General features: G+C 50.4%; 1 protein-coding gene across 1 annotated transcript; it reads right to left on the bottom strand.

Annotated features, from left to right (window-relative positions):
* Positions 1–502: 502 nt before the first annotated feature.
* LOC117845439 (uncharacterized) lies at positions 503–1,473 on the bottom strand. The gene has a single exon (XM_034726489.2). The coding sequence runs from the start codon at positions 1,312–1,314 to the stop codon at positions 685–687; it is 630 nt and encodes a 209-aa protein (XP_034582380.1). The 5' UTR covers positions 1,315–1,473; the 3' UTR covers positions 503–684.
* Between the last annotated feature and the right edge of the window lie 12,826 nt (positions 1,474–14,299).

The following is a 14,299-nucleotide window of genomic DNA, read 5'->3' as shown; positions in this document are numbered from 1 at the left end:
AGCCCACGCATCGAGGCGAGCTGCGCCTCCCCATGCCCGCGCGGAGACGCGAGCGGCCTGTCCGGCGGCCCGCGCGTGCGTGGGGGAGCAGCAGCTCCGCGAGGCCAGCAGGCACGACGCCAGTAGAGGCTCCGGTAGCCGGCAGCCCGCGGGAGCGACGCGAGCGGTAGCTCCGGCGGCAATGTGCGTGTGGCGAGCGGCGGCTCCAGCAGATACGAGGGGAGAAGTAGCTCCGGCGGCCAGAGGGGCGACGCGAACGGCAGCTCTTGCGGCCGGCTGTCCGCGAGCGCGATGTGAGCAGCGGCTCCAACCTCCGGGGGCCAGCGCGAGCGGTGTGGACGGTAGGCGGCAGACCATGATATAGCACCCAGTATGAATTATTAGACCTTGTGAATTTGAATATTATGGAACAATTCAAATTTCTTCTCGGACCTTGAAAATTCATCATACTCGCACAGTCGTAGAAAAATACAACAGGAATAGGAGAATTGTACACCAGAAATAAAAAAAAATCAACGAATCATGTTTTTACATTAATTCTTGTATTTAGTAACTACCGAATTATATACAGGCTTGCAGACGATACATCTGTATGCACTTCCTGCAATATTTTAGGCTAACACAAAATGGTTTTTTGAAAGAACAAAAGAATTTGAGACCGTATCAGACATTCAGATTATTGCTTCACTCGGCATCCTCTTGAATGATGCTCAGCGCCCGCTTCAGCCGCGACGTCGCCGCCGCCGCGGTGAGTTTCTCATCCCTCTTCGTCAGGCTCAGCGACGCCCCGAACTCCCCAAGCGTCTGCTGGTTGAGCTTCTCGTTGAAGAAGACGTCCTCGCCGCCGCCATCCTCCATCTCCTCGCGCACCGGCATGACTCGCACGGCCTTCTTGCCACCGCCACAAGCACGGCGGCGCCGCCCGTGACGCCGAGGCTTTCCGCTCGACGACGCCAGCGCCGTGCTGGCGCGCACGGCCAGCGCCGCCATGTCGGCCGTGGACAGCGGCTTCTCGAGCATGGCCGCCGGGAGCACGAAGTATATCTGCCCCGGCCGGAGCAGGTCGCCGGGGGCCAACGCCGGGGGGTGCTCGTTGAAGTAGAGCGCGTCGGAGTTGCACACGAAGAACGCTGGCGCCGCGCCGCCGTTGTGGTTGTGACCCAGCACGTCGGAGACGCGGGCAGGAGCTGAGGCCGGGAGCTCCTTCAGCGAGCCGTCGCCGGCGATGACCCTGGTCGGCGCCGGCGAGGCCGGCTGGCGCGCCTGCCGCGAGAGGCTGCTGCCTCGGTGGATGCAAGAAAGCTTCAACCCCATGGTATCTTGAAATTTGGATTGGATGTGGTTGGTTGAAGGATGGGTTTGGTTGTATATATATAGAACAGAAAGGAGAGGGGATGATTATTGGGGAGACAATTCTATTGGTTCAATCACGTAGAGGAAGCTCTGGTGTGAGCACTGACGCAAGAAATGACACTATCGACATATTCCCACATGTGGAAAGAAAAACCTCAGCTCATACTGCACAGCAAACTCCGCCTTTACTCTCGAGTGGAATCAGTCAACCACATAGACTCCCCTAGCGGGACCACCCGTCAGCGGCTCGTCACCAGGCCACCGGCGGCGGCCCGCTTCCTTGCCGTTTCGGATCGTTGTCGGGGCCGTCAGTTGATATGTTATGACCGCGCTGCATCAGTGCATGCGCATGGTAGCCATGCATCCCAAGGCGACGGCGGCTACGGCCACGGACTTTTCGGCGCTACCTACCTGCGCCGGGCCGGGGGATCGGAGGCTCCGTCGACGTCGAGCGCCACCATCTCCAAAACGTTGACCGGGCACCAATCAAGCCGGCCGGCCGGCCGGCGACCGCCGCAGCTGAATAACTAACTGTTGACCTAAAATTTGGACCTCACGCTTCTACGTTGAACAATACAAAGGATTTGGAAGATTTGCTCAACTTCAGTGTAGGCTTCAAATCGGCTCGCGAGTGGTGCAAGGCGTGTCAGTCAATTTGACCTGCAATTGACAAGGTAAACATTAAATTCCTGAGTTGATCGGTGGCGAAGCCTCTCGAACTCATAGGTAGGTGTTTTTGGAATAAACACCACAACAGATAGATATTTAACGTAAGCAATATGGTGTAAATAAATGAAACATTAATGGCATGTGCCATCGGCTAGGTCAGCTAACGGGCTAAGATAAAGTATTGTAACATTACGACCATAAAAGGAAGCCCTCGTTAACCACACGCTTATCAAATAAGCTAATAGATCTAGCCAATGTCTTTGATAAGTGTATTGAACTCAGACAAGGTAACACGAATGAGAGGGCATTGGCATCAATCTACAAACTTAAAAGATTAGAACATAGCAATGAGGACCAGCTGATGCTGGCTGTACGCAAGCCAGATACATTAACAGATCTTAATTAATATCTTGATAATCTTGATAAGTGTATTGAACTTAGACAAGACAACACGAATGAGAGGGCATTAACCACAATCTAACAACGTAAAAGGCTAGAGCACAATCACCAAAGACCTCCTGCCTACCGCTTACAAGCCTATTAAGATAACAAAGTCTAATCAATGTCATGACCGTATAATTGAACTTAGACAAGGTAATATGGTGAGTGGGCATTAACTTCGACCCGTTAATCCTAACAGATAGGCTCGTGGCAACAAGGCCTCGCATGCGCCCCTATCGGTTCGATGACGTCATCATACTTCTATGAGATACTGATAAGACCCGACCGAAGCATCGGCTCTCAATGGTAGCACGCTGACGTCAGAGACCTGACGATTAGAAATATGAGGGGTATGGGTAAAGATCTATCGGACCTAGCATATATAAAGCAGTAAGGCATGCAGAGTCCACTACTGGAAAACCCACCATTAGTCTTGGTTGGTAAGCCACGTATGTCTCTAAGGACCAACTGGGACTAATCATTCGGGACAAAAGGTTTCCCTCTTTAGTCCCGGGTCATTCACCCGAGACTAAAGACCCCCTTTAGTCCCGATTAGTAATACCAACCGGGATTAAAAAGGTTAAAAAAATAAAAAAAGTGCCGCTCCGCGCCGGGCCCTTGCCCGCTGACGCCACTTCACCAGCACTGGGCCCGCGCTCGCCGGCGCCACTCCACCCCGCGCCCCCTGCCAGAGGCTGGCCCGCACCGCTCGTGCCCCCCGTGCACCGCTCCGCCTAGGGCTGCGCAAGATAAGGAACGAAGGGAGAGGAGGAGAGAAAATAAGGGAGGGGAGAGAAGGAGATAAGGTGGGGAGGGAGGGGGGAGATTAAAGGCTTCGGGAGGTGTTTAGTCCCGGTTCAAAACACAACCGAGACTAAAAGGCCCCATTAGTCCCAGTTGGTGTTTTTAACCGGGATAAAAAGCTCCCTCGTCCCACTAGCCGTTACAACCGGGACTAAAGGGAGCTCTTTAGTCTCGAGTGATATTACCAATCGGGACTAAAGAGCCCCCGTCGATGACCATTGGTGGTGGATTTTTTATCCGGGACTAAAGGTAAGACAACCAGGATAAAAAAAAATGTTGGATGGAAGGTGAGTTCTCCAGTAGTGGAGTTCTCCAGTAGTGGTCTACCAGTCGATACGATCTAATAACTGTGAACGTTTAAACAAGGTAGGGGAGCCGATGAAGACTGTAAACATTTAAACAAGGTAAGGGAGTCAACGAAGACAACCTAACCAGATATAAGCCGTTCGATAACTTGAGCAGCGTCAAAAACAAGCAGAATATTGGACAAAGCCTAGAAAGTTCTACTTGTAATCTAAAATAACTCGATAACTAGCCACACGACAATATCAGAATATAAAACTAAACTTAGAAAGTTTTGATAGAGGTTGTAATGGCTGGGTGATGGTACTTACAAGCTCGTCTGAGATCGAAGCCGATGCAGCCTTGCGCGCTAGAAGGAACTCGACGAATCTACTCTACTCCTACTCCTAGGATTTTGGTAGCATGGCACCGAAAGGTTGTATTGATTGATAACTCTTTACAAGTTCAACGGGTACATATTTATACTCTGAAACTAACAGAGTCCAAACGAAACTTGACTATAAAATCTTAACTAAATAAAGAAAATATTAGATACATGGACTCTATTTTTCCTTATGTAGAATCTTCGCTCATGAATCTTCCTTGCCCGGCTCATCCGCAAAAAGACTGATCCGCATACATGATTAACCAGACTCCTTCAACTGACGCATGTAAACTTCCTTTGTTTATTCCAATTATCTTCATGTGCATGTACTGGCTCTATCTCCTCTGCATGCATTTTCTTTATTTAGCTTGTCTCTCCATATTTGACCGATTCCATTAAATTAATCCTTATATTAACGAGTTCTCAACCAGATATGGGATTTTATCGGCTAAAATCCGATGTCAACGCTAACAACGGTATGTATTGTTGGCGCGTACGCTAACGGCTGACGTAGAGAGGCAGGTGGCAGGTATAGGAGTACATGCGCAGCGCAGGGCTTATCTGGGAGCGATACGAGGAGCTGCTGACTCAGCAACTACAACTACAACCACCCCTGTCCTTATCTGTTGTCTCTTTGACCGTACGTATCTGCGTGCTAACAGTTAATGTTACATCCACTCGCACGGTATCTTGAACACATCGCCAAACAAGGTCGTCGTTGTTGCTGGCTGACGGCTAATCAGGCGCTCCATCAGCCATCCATGCGTGCAGGGTCGTGAACTTTCAGCCTGGAAGAGCAACTCCACGCCCCTACTCGAAAAAACCGACTTTTTTGTATTTTGGTCCTTTTCGCGAAAAAATCTCACAAATAGGTCCCTGGCGAAACCAATTCCGAAAATGGACCCTCGGCTTGGCGCCAGGCTGGCTGGCGCCAAGGTATAACGTCTTGGCGCCAGCCGTCCTGGCGCCAAGGTCCCTACGGCGTGCCTCCAACGTGGCGCTGTGCCCGCTGACGTGGCCCGAGGCTTGGCGCCAAGATCCATGGCGCCAAGCCTCGGCGCCAGCCTCCCTGGCGCCAAGCCCCCTACCATATATACCGCCCCTTCTTCCTGGCCGAGAGTTCCTCCTCATTCTTCTCCACTTTTTTCAGGTTTTTACTCTCCCTACTTCGCCCTAGACTACGAATCGACATTGTAGCTTAGGAAACTTTCATTTGATCCGTGGATCCTGAAGAGTAAGGTATCCTCTCTCCGTCGTACCTTTTTTTCACATCGATTCGCTATATATTTCTTGCATTTTTGAACTTAGAGTTTCATGCAAATGTAGGATGCCGAGGCGTGGAAAAGCTAAGAAACTAAGGTAATCTCAACGCCCGGAGTTATGTTATATACTCATTGTTGTGGATCAAATGAAAAAACCTTAATTGTAGGTTTATTCTTAAGTGCGTTTGATTCATAGAACCAAATAAACAAAATTGTAGTTATGGCGCAAAGAAGACCGGAAATGCGTTCGATCCATTGCCTCTGCCTAGTGGTGTTCCAGTGCCGATGTGCTCTTGCGGCGATCCTTGCAAGGTAGCCAAGTCCGAAGAACATGCCACGTATAGGCAGAGGTATTGGATGTGTTCCAACTTTGCGTTTGAACCTACACTTCGTCAGCGCCGCATTAACATGTTGGTAAGGAAATGTTGTTGTCTTATAATTATTGTCCATAATTTTTTTGTTTTATAACAATTGCATTTGTTGTAGACCCCTCCACCGCTATGTGATTTTGAGCAGTGGATCGACACTGAGATCAATCCTGAAGACAAGGAGTTTTTGGAGTATATGATGCGCTGGGATGCAGAGAGGAAGGAGGTGTACGAGAAGAGGCTCGTAGAGGAGGCTGCGGAAAAGGAGCACAAGGAAGAGGAGGAAAGGAGGCGGGTTGCTGCGAACAGGGAGGAGAGAGAGAAGAAGCTTGAGCGGGCACGCCGAGCGAAAGCAGCGGTTGAGGAGAATCCCGATGCCTTAAGGAAGGGAAAGTGGCCTCGTTGCACTCAGTAGCCATATTTAGGTTCTAGTTCTATGGTTTATTTATGAACAATATTTTCTACTGTGAGACTTTTATTATGTTGTCATGTAATAATGCACTTTAAGTAAGGACACGCAATTTGTAGACGACATATGTTCATTTTGCGATGTAATGCATTTCGAAGTCGTAGTCTACTGAAATATCCGTAGAAAATAAAAATGGTACTTGTTAGCGAAATTTCGGCAGAATTTCCCCTACTTGTTGATGCAATCCATACAAAATTACGAGATGAATAGTGAACATAAATACAAGCATAGACACATAGAAGCATATGACACAAGCATATGACACATTAGGAATAGAATCCACAATAGTTCAGAATGAAAGTCCTTATATATACAAATAGTCCATATGATACAAAGTTCGCAATCAGAGTCGTCACTGCCTCCTAGTCTTACCCTTACCCTTGTGACCAAGGGCGTCGGTGCCTGAAGTGTAAGGAGAACGTGGACGACGTAGTCTAGTGCCCCCTACAACCTGTGTAGGCTGAGTCAAGGGAGCCTCCTGGAGCTGAGACGGGCCAATCTCCTCGGCCCTCTGCTCATCGTCGTCGTCGTCGACTTCCTCGGATGCAATTGATTTCGAACCTGAGGGGCCTTGGCTGGACGTACCGACGCCTCCTTCGCGCAGGGATGGAACGTGCACGTCTCGCGTCGTGGCAGTCCTGCAACCACAACGAGCAGCGGCACGGCGAAGCCGATTTGACAATCGCTGCAGTAGTAAAAACAAGTTACACAAATGGAGAATGTAACGTATTAATAAAGTATTAGAAAGAATAATTTGAGACTTACCTCTAGGAAGCTCCGCGTCTCGGGGTCCCTAACTCGTGGACGGAATTGCTCTATATCTCTAACCGAGCTTTGTAGGGTACGCCCCTGCAACAAATGACTAAGTCACTAAAGCAACAAATGACTAAGTCACTAAATGACTAAATGATTAAGTCAGATGATCACTAAGTCCTTATCTAACTAACTAAATCTCTAAGTAACCTAACATAGAATATAGAAAAGTGAAGCCTGATCGAGTACTCTGATCGTACACCGTGTCTTCATCGTCGAATGAGTGGATATCGGCGTAGTCATCTTCCGTCCACGCTTCCCTCAGCCTGTGCCGCGTCGCACCTTGGTACCAGCTCTGGTATTGCCTGTACGTACTGTTTGTGTGCGGCTCGTTGTTCTCGTCCAAGTTCTGCTCGAACTGCTCCCATTCCTGAATATACGCGTGGTGGAACGCGGGCCACTCGGAGACCTTCTGCTTCTTCTTTCGATCCACGCTGCACGTCACGTTACACGTTACTGACCTGCACACCGAATTGGGACTATCTTCCTTTGAATGTTGAGAGGGGAACCTAGGTGAAGTATACCCTCGACTGTGATTTCATCATTTTCATGACAATGTAACTCCTCCCGAGCCCTTGCAACCAACTCACTAAACGATGGTTTCTCATCGAATATGACAACCTCGCACTGCATGCCAACAAACTTAACACATCCATATTCATCCCTTTCCACAGTGCCTCCGTAATATATGCTCACTACGTTCTCCATCTAGTATCACAATATAACGACGCACAATTCATTTAGTCCATAATAAATTAAACATTCTAAGTCTACTAAATACAACTAACTAACTATGTCACATATACTAACTAACTATGTCACATATACTAACTAACTATGTCACCTAATATGTACCTACATACTTACCTATACAACTACTTAACTAAATATCGTAATAACTAGTTTACTATGCTATTAGTTATCATATCTAAAATATCGTAATAACTAGTTTACTATGCTATTAGTTATCATATCTAACAATTATATGTATCTGTCAACTTATCTATCTACCTATTTTATCTAAAAATTCTACCAATCTATCTAAATTTTACCTAACTATTCTAATTTATCAATATTACTATTTTATCTAAACCTATCTATCTACATTATATTACAACAGCTACCTTCGATCGGTCGGGAGCGGGCACAGGACGGGAAGCGGCCGGCCTCAGGCCACGGCGGGCGGAGCCCGGCCGGAGGGCACCGGCGAGCGGGGAGGCACGGCTCGGGCCGAGCGCCTCCGGGCGGCCCGGGACGGGGCGCGGCGGCCCTCCGGGCGGGCCGGCCGGGGCGGCCCGCGGCGAGCCTCCTGGCGCCGGGCGGGCGCGCGGCTAGCCGGGCCGGGGCGGCGCGCGGGGGGCGGCCGGGGCGCCGGGCGACCGTCGGCGGGGCGGCGCGGGGCGCCGGGCGAGCGCCGGCGAGCGGGGCGACGCGTCGGCTGAAGCGTCCCCACATAAGTAGAGACTAAATGTGATACAAATATCAGTCCCAGGAGGCTGATAACACATTTATTCGACAGATAAATCAGTTACCGTACAACTCCCGAGGGAGTGGGCGTGAAAGCCACGCAGCGATAAACAGTAAATAGATAACGGCGGCTAACCAAGCGACTGCCAAAAGACAGCACTCGGGACTACACGGCAGCAGCAGCATCTTGGGCAGGGCAACACCACAGGCAGCGTCGGGTGCGGACACAACCTCTACTCGAGGTCTTCTGCGACGAACTCAGGGTCTTCCTCTGTAGCAATGAAGCAAGGGTGAGTACTAACGTACTCAACAAGTCCAACCCCATCCACGGAGGGGATACAAGCAAGATTATGCACAAGTATAACAAGGATAGGCTAGGGTTTATTTTGCGGAAAAGCTAATTTTTAACACATGCAGGGGATTGTTTTCGAAAGGATTTTTGTAAAGTTCCCTTTAATACCCGAAATACTGAGTGGGGTTGATCCTACACAAAGGATCCAACTTTTATCGCTATCGGACTCCCCGTCCGTCATAGCGCACGGCACAACTGCCGGACTCTTCTGAAATTCCACACACCCACACTCAAGACATTCTTGCCCAAACACTAGTTATGTGACCAAGCCGTAATTCGTCCAATTCCGTGGACACGGCTACCCGGATAGGTTTTTACTCTGCAGAGGGTGTACACTTTTCCCACAAGTAGGGTACCGTAGCGCAATCACCTTAGTGACGGTACGGATCCTAACAAAGCCATTACCCACCTTAGCTAGGACTGGCTAGTTCTCACGGAACACCCAAGGGGTCCACGGCTCATTCAGGAGACCGTAACCGGGACTCAAGTCACCAAGATCTTACTCCTTCTCCATGGGTTTCCCGTTGCTCACCAGCACCCCTGAGGACTAACCATCCAGCTAGCGGGATTTATGCTAAGCCGTTGCCCATACAACGGTCGAGTGGTTGCACGATAGTGGAATTAGGCAAGATGACACATTAACTCGGTCCTTAATTTCGACCAGATGGATATCTCCCAACATTGCTCAACCACCAAGGTACGAGCACAACAACTGGGCATCCCACACAAGGAACACCCATCCATCTCGTCCACACATTTCTTTTCCCGAACCAAAAAGCCATTATTCTCACTTGGACACACACACACCTCAATTTCCCGAATACACCATTGTAATAACGTTTACATTTGAGTAACAGATTCCTAAGCGTTCTAGCGGCGGTTACCAACTAAACAGAGCGAGTCATATTTAGAGATAAGCATAGGACAACAAGGAATGTTCATAACAATCAAGGGGTGGCTATCCAACCATGTCTTGCGATAAAATAATATGCATTTTGTAAAACAGGCCAATAGGTTGTGTTTGAAAAACTAGGTATTAAGTATGCATCAAAAGGGTGAGATTGGACTTGCCGTCTTCAAAGCCTTCCGGGGGTTCCGGCTCGCGGTACTGGTCCTCGGGCTCGGGCTCGCGGTCAAACTCCTCCTCGGGCTCCTCCTCGGGCAATCCGCGATCTACGGCACACACAAACAGACACACAAATAAATGAAAGAGAAAACAGTTTTCAACCGGGAGCTCCGAACAGGAAATGCGGACGGAAAATAGGTAGAGGGATTATTTTTTTGGAAATTTGGATATGGATCGGCGAAAGTATTCTGGAGGATGACGTGGTGAATTTTGGGATTAATTGGAGGAAGTTTGGCGCATGAAATGATGGGTTACACAGGGATTAGGGGCTTAAACGGAGGTTTAGGGCTGATTTTTAATGAACCAGGGACCTATTTGTAGTTTCTTTCGGAAGTGGAGGGGCTTATGTGTAATTTGGGGAAACTTGGGGGTTAGATCGGAATTCTTGGAGTTTTGACTCCTTCTTCTTCCAGGAAACAGAGGAAGAGAGAGGGAGAGAGAGAGAGGGCCGGCGGCCGGCCGGCCGGGCGGGCGGGGCTCCGCCGGCGGCGAGCCTCGGGCCGGAGGCGGCGGTGGAAGGGAGCTCCATTTGGCTACTTACTTTGGGGGCTCGAGTAGGGGAAGGGGTGTGGCCGGCGGCGGGTCTTGGCGGCGGTGGTGGTGGCTCGGGTGGTGGAGGTGCCGGCGGCGGCGGCTTGAGTGGCGGCGGTGGTTTGCGGTGTAAGAGGATGGAGCGGGGGTGGAGGAGACGGCCGGGGCGGTGCCCCTTTTATAGGCCGGAGGGGTGGCGTGCAAGCCGGCGGCAGGGGTGGGGGTCCGGCCGGCGGACGGCGTACGGCGGGGAAGGGGCCGGGCACCCGAGTCGATGGCGTGGGCGGCGGAAGGTGGCGTCGCGGTGGCCGGCACGGCAAGGAGCGGGTCCGGCGGCGTGCGGGAGGTAGGGGACCGGGGAGATGGCGCGTCGGCCTGGGCGGGCGGCGGGCCAGACCGGCCGGGAAACCGGCGCCGGCGGCGGCACGTGGCCCGGTGCGGGCCCCAAGGCGGCCGGGCGGCGTGGCGCCAGTGAGCGCACGCGCCGGTGGAAGTAATGGCGCCGGGCCAGGCGGAGGAGTGGCGCCAGTGGGTGGGGCGCCGGGTGCCAGGAGAAGAAAGGAGAGAGAGAAGGAGGGAGGAAGAAGAAAGGAGAAGGAGGAAGAAAGAAGAAGGAAAAAGAAAAAGGAAAGAAGGGAAGAAAAAGAGAAAGAAAAAAGGGGGAGACCGGCGGCACTCGCGGCACGCGGTCGGAGCACGCGCACGGCGTCTGACACCGGCACGTGGCGAGATTCGCGGGCACAGATAAAAAGACAGGTGGGGGGGGGTCGGCATGGGTACCGGGACGGCAAAATCGCCGGGGAGGTTTCCGATTTCCGGGAGCTCAGCGGTAAAAAGGTTTTAAAGACAGTTTTTAACGGGTGATTTTAGTTAGTGATTTCTGCGGGCGTTACAAACCTACCCCACTTAAATTGAATCTCGTCCTCGAGATTCGACTGAGTCCTGAAGAGATGGGGAAATTCCTTCCTTAACGCGTCCTCGCGTTCCCACGTGGCCTCTTCTTCGCCATGCCTGCTCCACTGTACTCTGCAGATCCGGACTGCTGTATTCCTTGTCCTTCTGGTGACAGTGTCCAAAATCTTGACAGGTACTTCTTGATACCGAAGGTCCTTTTGTAGGTCTATTGTTTCCACCGGTACTTGTTCCTCCGGTACTCTCAAGCATTTTCTTAGCTGGGAGACATGGAATACCGGGTGTATATCCGACATTTCTTCGGGCAGTTGGATACGGTATGCTACGGCTCCCACTCTCTTTAACACCTGGTACGGTCCAATGTACCGAGGGGCTAGCTTCCCTTGCACCTGAAACCTTCGCGTACCCCGAATCGGGGATACCTTGAGGTAGACAAAATCTCCCTCATTGAAGCACAATTCTCGTCTTCTTTTGTCAGAGTAGCTCTTTTGTCTGGACTGTGCAGCCTTTAACTTCTCTCGGATTTCTGCTACACGGTCTTCTGCTTCCTTGATAAAAGCTGGTCCGACCAGGGAACGCTCTCCGACTTCTGACCACATCAAAGGGGTCTGACACTTCCTACCATAAAGGGCCTCAAATGGTGACATGCCTAGACTGGCTTGGTAACTATTGTTGTATGAGAATTCTGCATAGGGTAGACTTTGTTCCCAATCCTTTCCATAGGTGAGGACACACGCCCTTAACATATCTTCCATGATTTGATTTACCCGCTCTGTTTGGCCATCGGTCTGAGGGTGATAGGCTGAACTAAAATCCAGTTTGGTTCCCATGGCTTTATGCAAACTCCTCCAAAACCTAGAGGTGAACTGAGTTCCTCTATCTGAGACGATCCGGCTGGGCACACCATGCAGCTTCACTATGTTGTCGACGTAGAGTCGAGCCAGTTTTTCTCCACCGTAAGTGGTCCGTACGGGCAGGTAGTGAGCAACCTTGGTGAGTCGGTCCACTATTACCCATATGGAGTCATTTCCCTTCTGGGTTCTGGGCAAGCCTACTACAAAATCCATGCCAATCTCGTCCCACTTCCAAACCGGGATAGGCAAGGGTTGTAGCAAGCCGGCTGGCTTCTGGTGCTCGGCCTTGACTCTTTGGCAGGTATCGCACCGGGCGACAAACTGAGCTATGTCTGCCTTCATCCCGTTCCACCAGTAATTCTGTTTTAGGTCCATGTACATCTTAGTGGATCCGGGGTGAATGGAGTATGCTGAGTTATGGGCTTCATCCATGATGGTCTGCCGGAGTTCTCCGTCCTTAGGGACACAAATTCTGTTCTTATACCACAAGGTTCCCTTGTCATCTACTCTGAAATCCGGGGCTTTATTTTCTCCGGTCTGCTTGCGGATTTTTACTAGATCTTGGTCTGAACCCTGGGCTTCTCGAATTTTATCCTCCAATGTGGGCTGGACACTTAGCCTACGGCTAGTATTCTGGGGAATGATATGCACATTCAACTGGGCCATTTCCTCTCGTAGTCGGGCATTCTCGGGTCCGGGCTGTCCGTAGGACTTTCTGCTTAGGGCGTCAGCTACCACATTAGCTTTGCCAGGGTGGTAATGGATTTCCAGGTTGTAGTCCTTTACCAGCTCTAGCCACCTCCTCTGCCTTAAGTTCAGATCGGGTTGGGTAAAGATGTACTTTAGGCTTTTATGGTCGGTGTAGATTTCACACTTATTCCCAATCAGATAATGTCTCCAGATCTTGAGGGCATGCACTACGGCTGCAAATTCTAAGTCATGGGTTGGGTAGTTCTGCTCATGAGGCTTAAGTTGTCGGGAAGCATATGCCACAACCTTCCCATCCTGCATGAGGACACAGCCTAATCCTTGTCGAGATGCATCGCAGTAGATGACGAAGTCTCGCTGGATATCTGGCAAGGTCAGCACTGGGGCTGTTGTCAACCTTCTCTTCAGCTCCTGGAAACTCCGCTCGCATGACTCGGTCCAGGTGAATTTCTTGTCCTTTCTGAGCAACTCTGTCATGGGCCGGGCTATCTTGGAGAATCCCTCAATAAACCTCCGATAATACCCTGCTAAACCCAGGAAACTCCTGATTTCACTAACATTAGTGGGCTGCTGCCAGTTGGAGACGGTCTCCACCTTCTCAGGGTCAACTGCTACCCCTTCCGCGGTCAAGATATGACCAAGGAATGCCACTTTCTCAAGCCAAAATTCGCACTTGCTGAATTTAGCATAGAGTCGGTGGGCTCTCAATTTTTCCAAGACCACCCGTAAGTGGTGTTCATGCTCGTGGACACTCTTGGAGTAAATAAGTATGTCATCTATAAAGACTACGACGAACTTATCTAACTCATCCATAAACACTTTGTTCATGAGATTCATGAAATAAGCAGGTGCATTGGTTAATCCAAAGGACATCACTGTAAACTCAAATTGACCATAACGGGTGACAAAGGCGGTTTTCGGAATGTCATTCTCCTTGATCTTGAGCTGATGATACCCCGATCTCAGATCTATCTTGGAGAAATACTTGGCTCCCTTTAGTTGGTCAAATAGATCATCTATTCTAGGGAGAGGGTACTTGTTTTTAATGGTGACCTCATTCAATGAACGATAATCCACGCACATCCTCATACTCCCGTCTTTCTTCTTGACAAAAAGCACAGGGGCTCCCCACGGGGATGAGCTGGGCCTGATAAAGCCACTCTGTTGCAACTCTCCCAACTGCTTCTTCAGCTCGGCTAACTCTGAGGCTGCCATTCTATAAGGTCTCTTGGCTATAGGGGAGGTTCCGGGGACAAGGTCAATTACGAACTCTATGTCTCTGTCAGGGGGCATTCCAGGTAGTTCCTCCGGAAAAATGTCCGGGTATTCACTCACTACCGGGACCTCTCTTAAGATTTTAGTCTCCATGCTGAACACCATGGGGTCTGGGCCACTTCCCTTAGTGTGACAGGTCACTTGCACACCATCTTGATTGGTCAGGCGCACTACCTTATCAGCACACCCTATATGACCGTCATGCAGGCTTAACCAATCCATTCCAAG

This window comes from Setaria viridis, chromosome 1, assembly GCF_005286985.2.
Source record: "Setaria viridis chromosome 1, Setaria_viridis_v4.0, whole genome shotgun sequence".
NCBI classification, from domain to species: domain Eukaryota; kingdom Viridiplantae; phylum Streptophyta; class Magnoliopsida; order Poales; family Poaceae; genus Setaria; species Setaria viridis.
The sequence above is the reverse complement of the archived record's forward strand: the minus strand, read 5'-3'. Positions and strand labels throughout refer to the sequence as shown.

Coding starts and splice junctions, on each gene's coding strand:
- LOC117845439 (XM_034726489.2), bottom strand. CDS start 1,314: ATGGGGTTGAAGCTTTCTTGCATCCACCGAGGCAGCAGCCTCTCGCGG.